Genomic DNA, 19,633 nt, shown 5'->3' on the forward strand with positions numbered 1-19,633 from the left:
ACATTGGCATGTTACACATAAGGGCACACCTTTATACACAGGACATTGGCACGCTACACACAGGGCACACCTTTATATGTTGGGCACTGGCATGTTACACACAGGGGCACACCTTTATTCACAGGACATTGGCATGTTACACACAGGGGCACACCTTTATACATTCGGCACTGGCATGTTACACACAGGGGCACACCTTTATACATTCGGCACTGGCATGTTACACACAGGGGCACACCTTTATACACAGGACATTGACATGTTATACACAAGGGCACACCTTTATACACAGGACATTGGCATGTTATACACAAGGGCACACCTTAGACATTGGTGCGTAGAAGAGAACACAGTGCCTATACTAGACTGCTGATTGGCATGGGTGCTGGGAGTTGGACCCCCGCCAATCTGATATGGATGACCTATCCTGAGGATATCCTGACACAGTACAACCCCTGTAATGTTGGCACTACACGACCGAGAAGAGTCATGGTTACTGCTGAGCTCCCTCTCGCTCTGCCCACCCGCCGATGATTGACAGTTCTATCCTTAGTTTTAGTAGTTGATTTTCTAGCAGTGATTATGTTAGAGAACTATAAGCATTGTGCCCCGATCCAGCCTGCGCTATTTAGGCTCCTGACGGCCCTGTCTGACATTTTCTGGGCAACCAAATGGACAGCCGCTGACTATAATGACTGCCTGTGGGGGGCACTTGGAAGAAGCTGAGCAGAGGGAGCAGAAGATAAAGCTGCCATTGGTACCAATTTAATTTTGTTCTAGAGTTTTGCAGGAAGTATAGAGGTTGGGGCTCCGCTGGTTGGGCATTCTTGGCATATCCCAGCAATGCGCCACCAATGTCTGTAATGCGACAACTGGTTTAATATAGTGAACAATGTCTCATGTTCATTTACAGGAGTATCACAGAAGGTGTCACTCACATGGTATTAGAGAAGCTGCCGTGATGAGTCCTCGTCATGTTATGGCTTGCACCCTCATATTCACAGCCTGCGACCTTACTGTGTCCTCCCTGCTGTACATCTGTAGCTGTAAAAAGGCAAGTATTACCCAAGACATAGCACACTTTAACATATTTCATTCTCTGCTGGATGTCTGGGGAACCTCTTTCTTGAGAGCCTCCATATGTCTTGGAGCATTATTAGGAGTAGCATGGAATCGGGTGAACGGTCCTCAGAGGCTGCAGGCGTCCCTAATGCCTATGACCTTGGTGTGCTATCTCATTGCCTCCTATGCCATGATTAAGCTGTTGCTGTTCTCTGAGGAAGAGAAGCCTGTTCAAGATCCTTGGTTCTGGAGCCTTCTGGTGTGGACATGGGTATCGTCGGCTGTCACGCTCTTAACATGGAGACAAATGGGTGAGATGACCCTTTGCAGACAGGAGGGAAGATCCTATTCTGAAGTGTTTGAGGATCAGGAGGGCAGACAAAAAACGGATACAGAAAGTCAGATATCAGGAGCAACCGTAGGAAGATTATTATCTTATTCGAAACAGGATTCTGGGTATTTGTTGATTGCATTTCTCTTCTTGCTTTTATGCACATTAGGTAAGTGATGATTAAATCCTTGGTGTAATTAGTAAATTCAGAAGATGCTATTGTGACATGTAGATATTCAGTACTTATCTTCTCTCATTCTGTAATTGAAGTGGATACAAAGGCTGAAATGTAGCACTTGTATGTGGAAATAGCACTGACTCCCCTGCCCGTCAATGAGCTACTTCAGCCGGTCTGACTCACCAAGAAGGCAGTCGGACTACTTTAAAGATACCTGTCTGAAACAAGTCTTAAAGGGGTTGTACAGTGCTACAATATTGATGACATCCTCAGGATAGATCAGGCAGGGATCCATCTCCCAGCACCCCCGCTGATCAGCCGTATAAAGCGGTAGTTGCGCTCGTAGAGGCGATGCAGTGTAATTACAACTGCTCGTCCCATTCAAGTTAGCGGAGTGTTGTTCCAGCCTACAAAGCGGCCTGTCAATCGCCACTGGGGGATTGTTACTCCAGTTTTAATTTAAAAAATAAATACACTGGTATAAGATGTGCTGAATTTATTAACAGGCACATCCAGGAGATCCATGCTTTAGATATAGAAAGCTAGGACAGCTAGTAGCTGACGTAAATTTCTTGTTGGTTTACTTAGGCCCCTCTCACATTTTATAAAAGCGACGCCTTCCCGAAAGGGGGAAAAGTAAAGTTTTTGTGCAAAATGGGTCTTGTGCAAGTAATTGCTATTTCGCATTCCGGTACTTTGTTCCTGCAGAGGAGCAGCATCCAAGAGTTGTCATATCTGGGATAGCTGGATGCTGCAGGGACCTGCCAGATCCCCATTCACTATAATGGGATCCGTCGGCTGTCTGGTAAGAATGCCGGAAAATAAAAAATTGCATGCAATCTGCAGCAGTGCTGTGCCGGATGCAATTCTGGAACTCTGCTCCTCTGACGGTTCAGAGTCCCGGAATGCTATAATATAGATTATTTAGCCTAAGCTGACAGATCCACTTTAAATGTTGGAACAACCCCTTTAAAGGGGATTTCGGGTTGTTTTATAAGGATGACCGATCCTCTGAATAGTATCTGATCGGTGCGGTCAGACATCCGGGGCCCCCACTGATCAGCTGTTTAAAAAGTCATCAGTACTCGCAATAGCACCGCAGCATTCTTTCAGCAAACCAAGCAGAGCACCGTATATTGTATAGCGGGTGTGGTATCACAGCTCAACCCCATTTACTTCAACAGGGCCAAGTTGCTCTAAGGCCATGTGACCAATGAATGTGACGTCACTGTCCTGGGGAGAGCTGCAAGAAGGCAGCAGAACTATTGGAATTGCCAGTGCCTTCTCAAACAGCTGATCGTCTGGGGTCCCGGATGTTGGACCCCCACCGATCAGATACTGACGACTAGGGATGAGCTAATGGACTTTGAATGAAACATCCGAAGTCGATTCGCATAAAACTTTGTTCTAATACTGTACGGAGCAGGAGCACCGTACAGTATTAAAATGTATTGGCTCCGATGAGCCAAAGTTATTGCTTCGCAAAGTCTCGCATAAATTAATTTGCTTCATAAATTAATTTGTACTTAAAAAAACATTTCCCGAACTCGGGTTCGGTTCCAAAGTACCACTTGTTTTATGCGAATCGACTTCGGATGATTAATCCGAAGTTGATTCGCTCATCCCTACTGATGACCTATACAGAGAATAGATCATTAGTGCAAAACTCCCGGAAAACCCCTTTAATTTTTCCTTCCTAGGATGCAAGTCAGTTAGTTAGCCAGTTGGTTCGGGACTTTAAGAGCACCTTCACACGTGGTAGAAAAATCTGCCAGAAAATACACAGCATAAAGACTAAGGGTACTTTCACACTTGCGGCAGAGTGATCCGGCAATCTGCATGCAACCGGACAGCATTTGTAGATGGATCCGGATGCGGATCCGTCTCACAAATGCATTGCAAGAACGGATCAGTCTGTCATACGAACAAACTGATCCGTTTCTATTTTTTTTCCACTTTTTTACCAGTCTCCGGCATTGCGGTATTTTGAATGCCGGATCTGGCACTATTAGATTCCTATGGAAAAAAATGCCGGATCCGGCATTCAGGCAAGTGTTCAGTTTTTTGTGCCGGAGATAAAACCGTAGCATGCTGCAGTATTATCTCTGTCCTGAAAAGGCAAAAAGACTGAACTGAAGACGTCCTGATGCATCCTGAACGGATTTCTCTCCATTCAGAATTAATTAGGATAAAACTGATCAGTTCTTTTCCTGTATAGAGCCCCTAGGACGGAACTCAGTGCCGGAAAAGAATAACGCTAGTGTGAAAAACCCTATGTTTTTCAACAAAATCCGCACAAAAATCCACAGCTTTGTAGAGCTTTTAAAGGGTGAGACTTCAGGATGGCATTTATAGGGGGTTTTACTTCTCTCTCCTTCCCCACACAAAAGTAAAAGGGAAGAGACTTTGCCAAACCTGGGCGCAAAATATTACAATTTAGACCTTTACCTAATTGGATCATGCTATGAAAAAGGTATTCTCTGATTATATTCTTTTTATATATAAATTCTTAATAGAATTGTTCTGTAAAAACTTGTTTTAACGGCCAGGGTGACAAACTGGAGCTTCTTGTTTGAGAAGGGGCTTGTTAGCAGTTGACAAATGCGGTTTTCTTTTATAACAGGAGAAATTTTCAGCCCATATTACACAGGACTGGTCATAGATGGTATTGTCGTACACAGAAGTTTAAAGCAGTTTTCCAACGCGGTTGTAATACTAGCCGTCCTGGCTGTGGGAAGGTAACTTCTAATTCATGTCTCTGGTGTGATAAGGTCTGATAAACAATATAGCGGAGCATACAGTACAGACCAAAAGTTTAGACACACCTTATCATTCAAAGAGTTTTCTTTATTTTCATGACTATGAAAATTTTAGATTCACACTATGAATTAACACATGTGGAATTATATACTTATCAAAAAAGTATGAAACAACTGAAAATATGTCATATTCTAGGTTCTTCAAAGTAGCCACCTTTTGCTTTGATTACTGCTTTGCACACTCTTGGCATTCTCTTGATGAGCTTCAAGAGGTAGTCACCTGAAATGGTTTTCACTTCACAGGTGTGCCCTGTCAGGTTTAATAAGTGGGATTTCTTGCCTTATAAATGGGGTTGGGACCATCAGTTGCGTTGTGGAGAAGTCAGGTGGATAGTCCTACTGAATAGACTGTTAGAATTTGTATTATGGCAAGAAAAAAGCAGCTAAGTAAAGAAAAACGAGTGGCCATCATTACTTTAAGAAATTAGGGTCAGTCAGTCCGAAAAATTGGGAAAACTTTGAAAGTGTCCCCAAGTGCAGTCACAAAAACCATCAAGCACTACAAAGAAACTGGCTCACATGCAGACCGCCCCAGGAAAGGAAGACCAAGAGTCACCTCTGCTGCGGAGGATAAGTTCATCCGAGTCTCCAGCCTCAGAAATCGCAGGTTAACAGCAGCTCAGATTAGAGACCAGGTCAATGCCACACAGAGTTCTAGCAGCAGACACATCTCTAGAACAACTGTTAAGAGGAGACTGTGTGAATCAGGCCTTCATGGTAGAATATCTGCTAGGAAATCACTGCTAATGACAGGCAACAAGCAGAAGAGACTTGTTTGGGCTAAAGAACACAAGGAATGGACATTAGACCAGTGGAAATCTGTGCTTTGGTCTGATGAGTCCAAATTTGAGATCTTTGGTTCCAACCACCGTGTCTTTGTGCGACGCAGAAAAGGTGAACGATGGACTCTACATGCCTGGTTCCCACCGTGAAGCATGGAGGAGGAGGTGTGATGGTGTGGGGGTGCTTTGCTGGTGACACTGTTGGGGATTTATTCAAAATTGAAGGCATACTGAACCAGCATGGCTACCACAGCATCTTGCAGTGGCATGCTATTCCATCCGGATTGCGTTTAGGTTGACCATCATTTATTTTTCAACAGGACAATGACTCCAAACACACCTCCAGGCTGTGTAAGGGCTATTTGACCATGAAGGAGAGTGATAGGGTGCTGCGCCAGATGACCTGGCCTCCACAGTCACCCGATGTCACGGCTGGAGGTGGGGGAAACCCCCAGCCGTGCGGTGCCAGGAGATGGTAGGGTTACCACTTGGCCAAACAACACAGAATTAGGGAGCAGGTCACCTCCTGTTGCGTCCCTAACTCTGACCCTGTCTCCTACCTGCATGGGCCGACCTTGATGGTAGGAGGGCCCATACTCAGGAACCTCGGATCCCTGCTGACCCTCCGCAGATCCCTGACCTAGGAGCTGGGTGAGACAACCTACTACTCCTTGGCACGGAGGAGCAGGAGTCTCAATGGCCAAGCAACAAGGGGAAACAGAAAACACCTTATGGCAGTGACAGGCAAACGCAATCAACACAACACTCACCTGTCACAGAACAACACAACCAGGAACCCATGTGCAGGTGCTGTTTGTTCAGGACACCAACAATGACAGCACACACAGACATCACACAGGGACCCGGACCATAAGCTGCAATGATACAGAAACCCCACACACACCTAGATAACACCGAATAACCAAGTTTTATGACCAGAAGGGAGGCCCCCACTGGTAGATGGTAATATACAGGAGGCTGCTCCAGCTATGCCTGGTTGAGAGCAACCTACTGAGCCAAGCCAGAGACAGAGGCTTTATAGGCCTGAGTGGCCACACCCACCGATCAACCACACCCAGTGACATCAGACACACTGGGAAGGGAGTTAAACCTTCCAGCACCACAGGAAAGGGAAAACACCAACTTAAAGGGGAAGTACACACAATACATAGCACACACCAACACACTCACCTGTTACCGCCAGCAACGGCATGCGTGGCAACCATGTTCTGGGGAACAGCCAGCAGGCCGAGACCCTGCCACCACATGCACACAGCAACAGACGTTGCCGCGGACAACCGCAGGTGAAGGAAGGTGTCTCCGTGCATACAACACATGACCTAGTGCACCACAAACAGACAAAGGGAGTGCACATAAAACACGTTGCCAAGGGCAACCGCACGCATGCCTGTTATCCGCGGCAACCGCACCTGAGGCAAACCACTAAGTGCCCCCAGCTGCGGTTGACACAACACCAAAACCGCGGGTAACTGCATGCGGCTCCCAAGGAGTCACGACCATGACCAAGGGTCGTGACACCCGACCTGAACCCAATCGAGATGGTTTGGGGTGAGCTGGACCGCAGAGTGAAGGCAAAAGGGCCAACAAGTGCTAAGCATCTCTGGGAACTCCTTCAAGACTGTTGGAAGACCATTTCAGGTGACTACCTCTTGAAGCTCATCAAGAGAATGCCAAGAGTGTGCAAAGCAGTAATCAAAGCAAAAGGTTTCTACTTTGAAGAACCTAGAATATGACATATTTTCAATTTTTTCACACTTTTTTGTTATGTATATAATTCCACATATGTTAATTCATAGTTTTGATGCCTTCAGTGTGAATCTACAATTTTCATAGTCATGAAAATAAAGAAAACTCTTTGAATGAGAAGGTGTGTCCAAACTTTTGGTCTGTACTGTATATATATATATATATATATATATATGTGTGTGAATATTTTTTATCTCTAATACTATCAAAAATTCCCATCCCAATAAAGCATGAGCAAGCAATTTATCTAAGCAATAAGCTATTAGTGTTTTTCTTCTAATCTGATATAATTATATATCTTTTCATTTTAGTGGATATGTAATTTTTTTTCCAGCTCATTTTCTGCAGGGGTGCGAGGTGGCCTTTTTACTTTTACATTTGCAAGGCTAAATATCCGAATTCGCAATCTACTCTTTCGCTCCCTAGTGTCGCAGGAGATTGCCTTCTTTGATGAGAATCACACAGGTCAGTATTTCCTGTTGATGGAAGGCAAGACTAATTGTACAGATATGTTCACCAAAATTTCCTTTCCTGTAAGAAAATAAATAAATAACAAGTAGACATGAGCGAATTTCATTTTTTGAAATTTGTTTGCGCTTCGTTTGATGGTAAAAGCAGAATTGCGTTATGGATTCCATTACCATGGACCATAACGCAATTCTATGATGGAATCCATAACAGAATGCCTTTAGAGGCATTCCGTTATTCATTCCGTCATAATAGAAGTCTATGGCCTGCATAACGGATCCGTCCCGTTTCCGTTATGCAGGGGAGTGCATATATCATCCTGTCTACCGATGATGTTATGAATATTTTTTAAGCTGTAGAAATATAAGGAACAGATATTTCCTGCTTGAAAAGAAAGTTGAAAACCTTCAAAGGACTTTCTTTTACTGGAGAAAATAATGCAGTTTTTACTGCTACTGGAGGTAAACAGTTTTAGCTTTTTAGATGTAAAGACTATATCCATTTTATTCGTTAATGTAAGATTGAAGAGGATCAGTCCCCAGTTATATGGTGCCCTAACTAAGGGCAGCATTAATTGGTGTCTGCCACCCTTAGCAAAATGCAGGGGCACACACTTAAATGAACCCAGCTATTTTGCTAAAACATGTAATGGAACAACTCTAGTGCTAGAGCGCATGCTGGTGAGTCCTGCGTCTCTCCGCTCTCCTAATATCACGGTAGGTAGATAAGCGGGGAAATAACCAAACACGGGAAAACAAACAGAATAAATGACTAGGCCCAAAAGCTAGGGAGAAAAGGGTCACCTCCTAGCGATCCCTAAAAGCTGTTCCTAAACTGCTGTGCCCATGTGCATACCATTAGGGTGGATATGCACATGCCCTCGTGCCTAAACCTGAACACCCTGGGCAAACCCTAAGCAGCAGGCAAAAGAGAAGAGGCAACCTGCTTCTTCAAACCAGGAAGAAGCAAGCGTCTCCCTAGAGGCCTAGATAAAACACACAAAGGGAAATGGAGAGGACTTATCTTGAGCAGAGCTGGAGCAGACAATCCACCACTAATCAAGTGCTCCCAGGAAAGAACTATAACCCGCACAGGCCACTGGGAGAAGGAGGAATAAATAGCCTCACTAATAATCAACCCAGTACACCTGAGGGAAGGTGGATCCAACTTAAACCCAAACCAAAACAAAGAGAAGAATCAGACATGTGCAGCCAGCCTCGCAGATCTCCGCACATTCACAAGGCAAGGCCTGACAGTATCCCCCCTTCTACGGGTGACCTCCGGACACCCCGGACCAACTTTATCCGGGTGTGCCCTGTGAAAGGCCCACACCAGGCAGCTAGCACTAACATCAGAAGCCAGAGTCCACATTCTTTCCTCGGGACCGTATCCCTTCCAGTGCACTAGGTACTGGAGGGAACACCAAAGAACACGTGAGTCGAGAATCCTAGAGATCTCAAACTCTTAATTGCCATCCACCAGGACAGGGGCAATGGAGATGGTTTCACAGGTTCCACAAATTTCTTCAGAAAGGACCTGTGAAACACATTATGGATCTTCCAGGTCTGCGGAAGATCCAGACGAAACGCCACCGGGTTGACCACAGCAGAGATTTTGTAAGGGCCAATAAATCTTGGACCCAGTTTCCAAGATAGTACCTTGAGCTTAATGTTTTTAGTGGACAACCACACCGAATCACCCACACACAGGTCCGGACCAGTCATACGTCTCCTGTCAGCCATCCATTTTTATCTTTCACCCATCTTTTCACCCAGCTTTCTGAGTCTCAGGCCGGTCCCATTCCAGTACCGCCCGGACCTTTTCGGGGTCCATACGAAAACCAAAGTCAGAAAAGAGGGATCCCAAAAACGGTAGCTCCTGGACAGCAAATACACATTTTTCCAATTTTGCATACAATTTATTCTCCCGAAGGATTGACAACACCTGTCTCACGTGATCCTGATGGGTCTCCAAATTGGGTGAGTAAATTATTATGTCATCAAGATAAATAACAACAAACCTTCCAACTAAATGATGGAAAATATAATTGACAAATCGCTGAAAGACTGCACGGTTGTATGTTGTACATTAAACCAGCTGAATTACAACCAGTCCCCCGTGACAAAATGGAGGCTGTTGTGAAGGCCCTCATGGAGGCTAATCTGCAGCAGTGAGAGACAAACCTGCAGCAACGCAAGGCTAATAAGCAGCAGCAAGAGACAGTGCTACAACACGTGATGGCTTTGCAGACAGTAGGAGCAACCCCTAGCATCCACGATGCCCGGAAAGTTGTCCGTGCCGCGATTCCTAAGATGACCCCCGCAGACGACATCAAAACCTACCTGGCGATGTACGAGACAGTGGCTATCAGGGAAAAGCTACCCCGTGACCAGTGGGCGGAGGTCGTCGCTCCGTTCCTGGCATCCGATTCCCAGCGTGTGTATTTCGACTTGCCGGACAATCAAGTGGTCGACTACCAGAAAGTCAAGGGTGAGATTCTGGCAAGACTGTGGGTGAATGTGTTGGTCCGGGGTTCAACCCGGCTGAGCCTGCAAGACCCTAGTATTACAACTTACTTAACCTCTTGCAAAAATGGCTAAATCCTGACGTGCTGAGTCCCACTGCTATGCTGGATCGTCTTTTAGCCGATATGTTCTGGAGGGCTTTGCCATACCCTCTCCAGCACTGGATCGTCAGGTGTCTCCTGGCAATGCCCTTGAGATGGTGGACCTGGTAGAATGCTATGAAACTACCAGGAATCTAAAGGAGGGTTCTGTCGGGAGGGGGGGTCATTAAACCTTGTAAATCTCCATCCCAGACCCGGCGACTTTTACCAGCCAAACCCACCTCTACGGACCCTCTACGGACCTGGCTCCAATAGTCTTCTGGCGGTGTCAGGAGCCAGGCCTTGTAAGCTGGCTGTCCCCATCAGGTGGAATCCATGGATACTAACTATGGCTACCATCAGTCGTTATATGCCAGGAAGCTGTGTGCAGCAGGTACCCCAAAAACTCTAAGCCACCTGTGCCAGGTGGAGGTAGGAGACACTCCAGCGGAGGCTCTGCTAGACTCAGGGAGTCTGATGTCCCTAGTAAGGGCTCCCCTGGTACGGTCAGCGGAGTATACTGGCTGGAAAGTCGGGGTCATGTGCATCCATGGAGACTTAAAAGACTATCCAACTGCCCTGGTGTCTCTAACCACAGGGGCTGGCAGATGGACTCACGAAGTGGCAGATGCCCTAAATTTACACTACGAACTTATAATAGGGAGAGACTTCCCGGGATTCCTGTCACTGTGGCTTGCTATGAAAGTGACTGATTCCCACAAGACAGGGGTAACCCTAGCAGAGTGGCCCGGCTCAGGGGGGAGACCAGAACCCTGGGAACCTGAGACCGAAGGGCCAGTTGTAGGGGTGACCGCCACTTCGGTGGAAGAGGGGGAGACGTGGAGGACTAGCCGCCGGGTCCTGAATTGGCAGACCTCAATGTCTCCGGGGATAATTTGCAGAAGTTATGCTCTTATTGTGCCCCCCTCACAGTAGTTGTGTCCTCTGTGTGCCCACTTCAGAGTAGTTATGCCCTCATTGTGCCCCCTCACAGTAGATATGCCCTCATTATTATCCCCCTTCACATTAGTTATACCCTTTTGTGCCCCCCCACAGTAGATATGCCCTCTCTGTGCCCCCATAACAGTTGTTATGCCCTCTCTATGCCCCCATTCAGAGTAGTTATGCCTTCATTGTGCCCCCACAGTATTTATGCCCTCTCTGTGCCCCCTGCAGAGTAGTTATGCCCTCATTGTTCCCCCCCCCTCACAGTAGATATACCCTCTCTCTGTGTCCCCATAACAGTTGTTATGCCTCTTCACAGAAGTAATGACCTTTCTGTGCCCGCTTCATAGTAGTAATGCTCACATTGTGACCCCCTTAGTGTTAATGAAAAAAAACAGTAACTACTCACCTTGTCCCGTTCCTGATGATCAGATCCCCTCCAGCACTCCCCTGCAAGCACAGGTCATGCCTGCAGCACTGTGTGCGAGGAGTGTACAGGCAGATTCCCGGGCTTGCATGATCCTCCTACACAGTCCGGCAGTGCGATCTGTGCCTGCAGGGCTGAATGGTGAAGCAGGGAGCAGACGGCTCTAGGAGGAGGGAAGGAGCTGAGCGGTCAGTAATTGAAAGGACTGCCAGCTCCCCAACGCTCTAGCAATAAGGGCTTCCATCTGTATTCATGGAAACGCTCATTGAATCCGGAACCCACCTGACAGTTGGCACCCGGGGCAGACTACTTCCCACTTCTTGGCGTGCCACTTTATGATTATTAGTCTATAACATAATTATTTTATTTAATAAATCATATTTTATTTGGGTTTGTCAAGGGTGTGACAATTGTCCTGGTAACAAAAAAGTTAAACAACACAAAGATTTTATTTTTTTCTAAAATAGGAAACAAAATCAAGGTAATAAGAGACCGTAGTGCTCCAGAATTTCAAGTGCTCTTCTCCAGGTGAATAAACACCAGATTTCTTCAAAATATTCTTGAGTGCTGCAGTCACTTCTTACTTTTGTGCTGCTGATGCTGAGAATGCGGGCCGAGTATTGGCTGTGGTGCAACTCCTTGCTGAAAACAACATTGGACTGTGCTGCTGATTTCTTTGCTATCAGATGAATTAATAGTAGGCCCCACATGCAGGGGTGTATCTATCACAAGGCAAACAAGGCATTTGCCTAGGGCGGCACTTGAAAAGGGGGCGGCAAAATGCCTTGTTTGCTTAGTGATAGTTACACAATATGCTAAATATATTTTTTGCCCCTTGTCCGATCCTTCATTATGCAAGCGGCATTGCCGGCGCCACATAGTGAAGGAGTTGAAAAACTTACTTCCTCCCCCTCCTGACTTTCTCCCAACCTCCCCTGCCTTTTGCATTCTCACGCTGCCGTCGTGACGTCACACGGAGGTGGAGTCACGGGTCGGCAACGCTAGGGTGAGCTTTATCTCCTCCAAGTGCAGAGCGGATCCTGCACACGGTCACCGTGAACACTGAGGCCAGGCCCCGGCCACCAATGCACTGATCCCTGAGCCTGCTGTCTTCAAAAACTGTAAGTACTTAAATTACAGTAATTCACAAAAAATCAATTACTTAGTTGTTTTATGGGGTAAGGGGGTTTGGACCCGTTGGGTGGTTAGAGGAGGGAGAATTAGGGAGGGATTAATACTGTACTAACTCTAGCTGCACATTGTTTTTTAACAAGGAAGGGGTGGGTCAAATTTATATTAGGGGGTGCCCGAGTTTAGTCTCGCCTAGGGCAGCACAAAACCAAGATACACCACTGCCCACATGCCATGTCATGACATGTATGTACCATAAATGTTTCAGGGGTTTGTAAAAAATTACAGGTACATGAAGGTGGGGTACACATTTTTCTGGATTTACTGTGAGTAATCTTATTGAGGAGTGCCAAGTATAGGCTTCTCCACTACCTAAAACAGATTAATTGGCATACAGGCAGACAATAGGTACTCACCCAACATCTGCTATCCCACAAAGAACATATTCTTGGTTAAAATTCTACTCTTTTAACATTTGTTTAACCATTTAGATAGCATAACACCACACCCATTTGCTAAGAGCACATTTGTCTCCAAGCCTGTGAGTCCTGCATCTGGGCATGCCAGCCCTGGCTGCCCATATTCTTTCATTTAAAAAAAATGTATAGTTGTTTATTTTTGCAGGATGCTTCTGTATAGAAAAGCATAGTCTAATATACTTGTCTCCAGTAAATAAAAAAGGTATACCTTACCGATGTAGAGTGCCCTGATGTAAGCCAAAAGTACAGTTTTTGACCTCTGTCAGGTGAATGAAAGCTTATGGCTATGCCTGACAAACATACAGGACATTTTACCAGAGTACACAGCAGGCAAAGGGCCATGACGTGATGTGAACAGGACCTTAGTTCCACTTCTTTTGACTGCATTTGTCTATGTTCATGGAGCCGAGCAGCTCATTCCTATGTGGAGCAACCTTGATTATCTTCAACAGACAAAAATCAGATATAAAGATGCAGCATACATATGTATGTTTTGGACAATAATAACCCACTTAATGAATATTCAATTAAGTCTGTCACAATCTATGATGAGAGGGTTACCTTTTCACAAAGATTGACTGTCTCCCCCGATGTTCTGAGATAGGTGATGTTTAGAAGTCAGTTGGAATTGTAATTGTTTTTATAAAATGCATGATCCTGCAGACATTTAATTGTCGGACATATGCAATTACAGAATATATCTTGACGCTTTTACAGACAGAATATATCTTGTTGATGCTTTTACTTGCTTCATTTCTTGAAGTGCTGCTGAATATTTTCCTGAAAGCTGTGGCTGCAAAATAAAGCCCTAACATTTGGTAATTTTGTGGCATCACCAGCATCAGAAACTAACATTTTTGATTGATAGATGCCCGGGGTCAAGTCCTGGGAAAAAAAGTGTGGGAACTCACCCAAGATCCACTGCCACTCCGACCCCCCCCCTCCCCAAAAAATAAATTATAATATATATATATATATATATCAGATAACACCTCAGCTCAGACCCCAATATGAATGACCCCCCAATTAGACCTCAGATAAGAGCCCCATGCCTCATAGCAGCCCCCAGTAGCCTTATAGCAGCCCCCAGTAGCCTCATAGCAGCCCCCAGTAGCCTCTCCATCAGCCTTCCAGTGCCTCTCACCAGCCCCCAGTGCCTCTCCATCAGCCCCCAGTGCCTCTCACCAGCCCCCAGTGCCTCTCCATCAGCCCCCAGTGCCTCTCCATCAGGCCCCAGTGCCTCTCACCAGCCCCCAGTGCCTCTCACCAGCCCCCAAGTGCCTCTCCATCGGCCCCCAGTGCCTCTCACCAACCCCCAGTGCCTCTCCATCAGCCCCCAGTGCCTCTCCATCAGCCCACAGTGCTTCTCACCAGCCCCCAGTGCCTCTCCATCAGACCCCAGGCCCCCAGTCAGTGCATCTCCATGTCACCACCAGACATCTGAGAAGCTCTAACAGATGCCTTTCAGAACCTCCTCCTTGAGCTTCCTTTGTTTTGCTTTCAGTTCCTCATCTCGTTAGCCTTTCTCAGCTGTCATGTAGTTCTACTGATTGCATCCCTTTAAATTCCTCCCCATAGTGCATCAGTTTGCAGTTTATATTACTTCCTGGAGTGTGCGTGCATGCTGATCCTACTTCTCAGTCTTCTACAAGATAAGTGTTGTGCATTCATTTGTGTTTTTCTGTTTGCTGGATCCCAGGTGACCCTGACTCCCTCCGTATCTAGTGTAAGGAGCCGGTGGTCGTGTCCCCTCACTATTATAGGGTGTTCAGGTGTTATACAGTCGAGGTACGAGGATATGCGATCATCCACCATTGGGATTTTCGCATAGGCTGAGCAGTAAGGGAGAGAGTCAGGTCTTATGCAGGGGTCTTCCTTTTTGTTCCTTAGTTTTGGATCCAGTCAGTCGTTTATTCATTTTGTGTTTCCTTGTTTCCTGTACACCTTACGTGACACTCCATCATCCCCCAGGCCCCCAGTCAGTGCATCTCCATCAGCCCCCAGTGCCTCTCACCAGCCCCGAGTACCCTCTCCGTCAGGCCCCGGTATTAAAATCATTGGTGGGCAGTGTGCCCTCGCCGGTATTAAAATCATTGGTGGGCAGTGCGCCCTCCCCGGTATTAAAATCATTGGTGGGCAGTGTGCTTATAGCAATGAACCGCACAGACCTGTGAGTTACAAGCAGAAGGAACGCTGGGTGGCCACAGCGCATGTAAGTATAATGCTGCTAAGTAACTGACCATGGCAGACAGGACTTCAGTAGCGTCCTGGCTGCCATGGTAACCGATCGGAGCCCCATCATTACACTGCTGGGACGATCGGAACTGCCGCTGCCACCAATGATGGGGGGAGGGTGCACTGCCCACCAATGATTTTAATACTGGGAAGGGCAGGGGGGAGGGCGCACTGCCCACCAATGATTTTAATACCGGAATACCGGGAGGGGGGGCGCACTGCCCACCAATGATGCAGCGTCCCCATCACCATGGGAATGCCTCGGATTTAGAATATACCATCGGATCGGAATTTTCTCCAATCCGATGGTATATTTTAACTTCAAAAGAGAGATATATGTAACGCACAAGAGCAACTACAGCCCAAAGAGGTGCACTCAGTCGGGTGGACTCACTCTGTCCACACCCAGAAACAGTAAAAATAAAGTGAAAGTAACTGGGCACTCTCAGGATATCTGAACCAATTGAAATTTATTAGCATATATTATAATAAAATAGCAATGAGCAACAGTATATACTGGCGGTAATAATAAACACTAAAAATCAATATATATAACACATAACTTGCAGTGAAATCATATAAAACACCTGGAAAATAGAGATCTAAAATGTCATAAAATTCTAGGAATGAAATTGGAATACTCGATAATAAAATGTTCATATGAATATTCAGCCGAATATTCGGATGGAAAAGTCACCCAGCTAGTGATAGCGATAAACAGTGTCCTCTGATGTTGTCCTATTCGATTTAATCACAGGGGTATCCAAAGAATCTACAGTCCTAATACGCAATCCACTGAACAGACTTTAAGCGGCATCCCGCTTATAACATCCACCAGCAGTGTCCCACTGGACTAGGAGTTATACGAATAAAAGTGCTGGATAAAATCGCTGGATAAAATCGAACGGTTTTACCGTCTCCCTTGGTAGTTCAACGAAGGAAATAATATGGTCCTCTGAGATGTAGACCGATAGTTCGTCAATGAATTCGCACACTGGCAGTTGTTTGGCACATGTATTCAGGCCTTCCACATGGACTCAGGTTTTACTGGTTATATTCCAAATGAGCCATTCGTGTGACAGACGATTCCTTCTTAGCGACCATCCAGTAAGTTCTCCAGCTTCCCAAGTGGTCCAAATTTCTGGGGTCCTGTCTAGGCTAGACGCGTTTCGGGGTATCACATTACCCCTTCCTCAGTAGCATATTTTAACTTGAAGCCTTACCTACAGAGGACCAGGAATAGGTAAGTACAAAGCCTTAACCGCTTCCTAGTCCTTTTGCCCAGCGTTAAAGATGGGCGGTCTGAAAGGGAATGGCGTTCCTGCTATGAAAAAAGTGCAGGAACGAGCCCTGATAGACGCTGTGAAATGTCCCCGATTGGCTGCCCATTCAGAGTGCCTAGATCTGTTTTCCTATACAGTATCTCTCAAGATACAATGGCCTCAGAATGCAATATTTTTATCATACAATGGTCTTTTCTGGGCCATCGTATGTTGAAACTAGACTCAACATACAATGCCTCAGACTTTGAGCCAACCAGTCAACCTGGTCATTTCACTGCTAAAACACCTTTATTGGTTGTCTAGTACTACATGTTTTGTACTGCCCCCTGTCTGTGCCAGGATGACATGCTCCTTTGAACACCAGGTAAGTGGCGGCTTCATTTTATTTTTCTGGTACATGTATGTACTATGCAAGACCCTGAAGAAGATCCTGCCCTCACCATAGAAAGTAATTGGCAGCTTTCAGCATCGATTCCTGTCTGTTTTATGTAAGGACTTACTATATATGTCTTAGTTATCTGCTTATTTTTCTTAAAACTTAACTTTTTCTTATTCTGGGCTGACATTTTTGGGCTTTGTTCTTTTCTTTAGACTTGCACCAGCAGGAAAAGCAAAGTTTAATTCATATGCAAATGAGCACCCGCAAGTGCCCAGGGGCGGCGTTCAGTGTGTAGGTGCCCAGGGTGCTCTGCCTTCTTTTCACTTTACTCCTCCCCAGCGTCTTCCTTTGCCTGCCCTCCAAGTCCGGACCTATCGATGAGGCAGGAGACTTGGAGGGCGGGCAAAGGCAGAGACTGGGGAGGAGTAAAGTGAAATGGCACCCCCCTGTCCAAATTCTTGACATTATCCCTTTCCCTCCAGCCAGAGGTGTAACTTGAACAGCATGCACCTTCTATAATACTGGTGTCTGGTTATGTGGCACAAGGGTCTTTGAGCCCCCTCAGGCTCCTGGGCCCGGTAGCGACGGCTACCTCTGCACCCCCTATAGCTACGCCCCTGGTTACAATCCTGTTTAGGTGTGCTACAGAGCCATGTAAGCACTGTATATGGCCATATAGAGGTGACAGACTCCCTGTCACGAGGGTATCGAGAACCACGCCTGACTCCGTTATACCCGGGGTCAGGAAGTCGCAGCGGTTGGCTGCACGCTCTATTTAAGATAGGGCTGTTTTCCTTATGGTAGCTTTCTGGGTTTGCTTTGCAAACCCTTTTGGCTCACTCAGGGATCTGTAGCTCCTTCTCCTCAGCTGTTCCTTGTCCAGCACTCCCAAACCTCCTTATATTCCTCTCTCACACTTCTCTGGTTGCCAGAGATAGAGCTTCCTGCCTGGACATCTATCCTGACCCACTGGAGCTGTGTTGCTGCGTTCTCTGACTGTTGATTCAGAACGCTACCCTCCGGATCCCTGTTGGACCTTTGTGGACAGTTGTTGTCGTCCACCTGGGTGTTTGTGTTTGTCTGTGTTTGTCTGTCCTCTCCCTGGTGTTTCCCTCTTAGTGCAGTGGTGAGGACTAGCGATCCCACCGGCCCGTTCACTATCTAGGGCTCATTTCAGGGAAAGCCAGGGTTTAGGCACGTGATCGCCGCACGGGTGAGGAACCCGTCTAGGGACGTCAGGGCAGTCAGGTGCCAGCCGCAAGGTGAGTTAGGGGTCACCACCTTTCCCTCTCCCTTAGGCAGGGCTTTCCCTGTTTTCCTCCCTGTGCGTGACACCGGTCATTACACTCCCTTTAAGGGAGCACTGTACTATTATTTGCTTTAGTTCCTAGTTATTTTTATTACATTTGTTTCACAGTACAGGTGTTGGTAGCTAGGAACAGCATAAACAAACTCACAAGCTCAATGTGGCTCCCAATCCAAATTGTGGTTTTACACCTCTGAGACCCTCTCCTGTCTCCAGAATGGAGCCCTGTTGCACCTGGCCAGGAATGTAGAGGCAGCTGTGTACGCTCGACTCTCTACATTAACATTAGTAGCACCATGTGTACTATTAGAGTGAATAGAGAGAGAGCCATTCATCTTTGGCGACCTCTCCATTTCTGGCTACTTAAAGGGGTTGTCCGAGTTATGAAGAAAAAAAAAATATAGCACTGAAAATCTGATATATAACTGAGCTAAGCAAGTTTTATGAAAAAAAAAAAAATATATATATATATTTCCTCATTTCCCTGGTTCTTTTCTGGCCAGCACAGTGACTCTTGTTTATAGGCTAGTAAACGACTTTTATCAGAGCAGGGAGAGAAGCTGACATCACAGGTCATGTGACCCTCGGTGACATCTGAGAAACCAGCCACTGGAGATAAAGTGAGTGAATTGGAAAGCTGCTACATTTGCTTAGTGAGGAACATAGAAAGAACAAAAAAATAACTCAGATAACCCCTTTAAGAGAGGAAGGCTCTCGGAGGTGGGATCTGTATCTATTGGACATTTATGGCATATCCTGTGCATATGCCATAAATGTCCAGATGGAACAAACCCTTTTACATAGGACGACGATTGGGAAAACAAACATCCCTATGAGGATTCACTCCTGATTATTGCTAATCCAGTCGATCTGTCAGTAGTTGTTCACTCATTTGTTGGTTGATTGTGCCTGTTCATCCGTTTTCTGTGCATGCTCCAAAACTGTGGCGTTCCTCATTCACTTTGCATATTGTCAACGGCACATCCCTTTTTTACACAGGGCGATGTGCTGCTAACAGTCAGTGATTAAAAATGCGATGACCCGACAAATTAACCTACTTTCACATCAGCCTTTTTCCTTTCCATTAGGCCTCATGCACACGACCGTTGTTTCATTCCGTGTCCGCTGTTCCGTTTTTCGTGATTTTCTGTGGACCCATTGACTTTCAATGAGTCTGTTGAAAACTCGGCTAATGCACCGCTTGTCACCCGCGTCTGTGATCTGTGGTTTCAGTCCGTCAAAAAAATATAACCTGTCCTATTTTTTTCACGGAAAATGGTTCGTGGACCCATTCAAGTCAATGGGTCAGTGAAAAAACGCGGAGGCACACAAGATTGTCATCCGTGTCCGTTTTTTTCCTATTATTTGCATGGCAAACTTGACTTAGATTTTTTTTTACTTTCCTTCATGTCTGGAGATCCTCCAAAAATAAAGGA

The 19,633-nt window shown here is 46.1% G+C and overlaps 1 protein-coding gene across 1 annotated transcript in view; it reads left to right on the forward strand.

Moving 5' to 3' along the window:
• The first annotated feature begins 961 nt into the window (after window positions 1-961).
• Window positions 962-19,633, forward strand: part of ABCB9 (ATP binding cassette subfamily B member 9) — a 55,702-nt gene continuing 37,030 nt past the window's right edge. The window contains exons 1-3 of the mRNA XM_044282012.1: window positions 962-1,562; window positions 4,195-4,309; window positions 7,274-7,404. Of these exons, the coding sequence (XP_044137947.1) occupies window positions 962-1,562; window positions 4,195-4,309; window positions 7,274-7,404 (847 nt within the window). The remainder of the gene's footprint in view (window positions 1,563-4,194; window positions 4,310-7,273; window positions 7,405-19,633) is intronic.

Source organism: Bufo gargarizans, chromosome 1 (assembly GCF_014858855.1).
Source record: "Bufo gargarizans isolate SCDJY-AF-19 chromosome 1, ASM1485885v1, whole genome shotgun sequence".
Classification (NCBI taxonomy): Eukaryota; Metazoa; Chordata; class Amphibia; order Anura; family Bufonidae; genus Bufo; species Bufo gargarizans.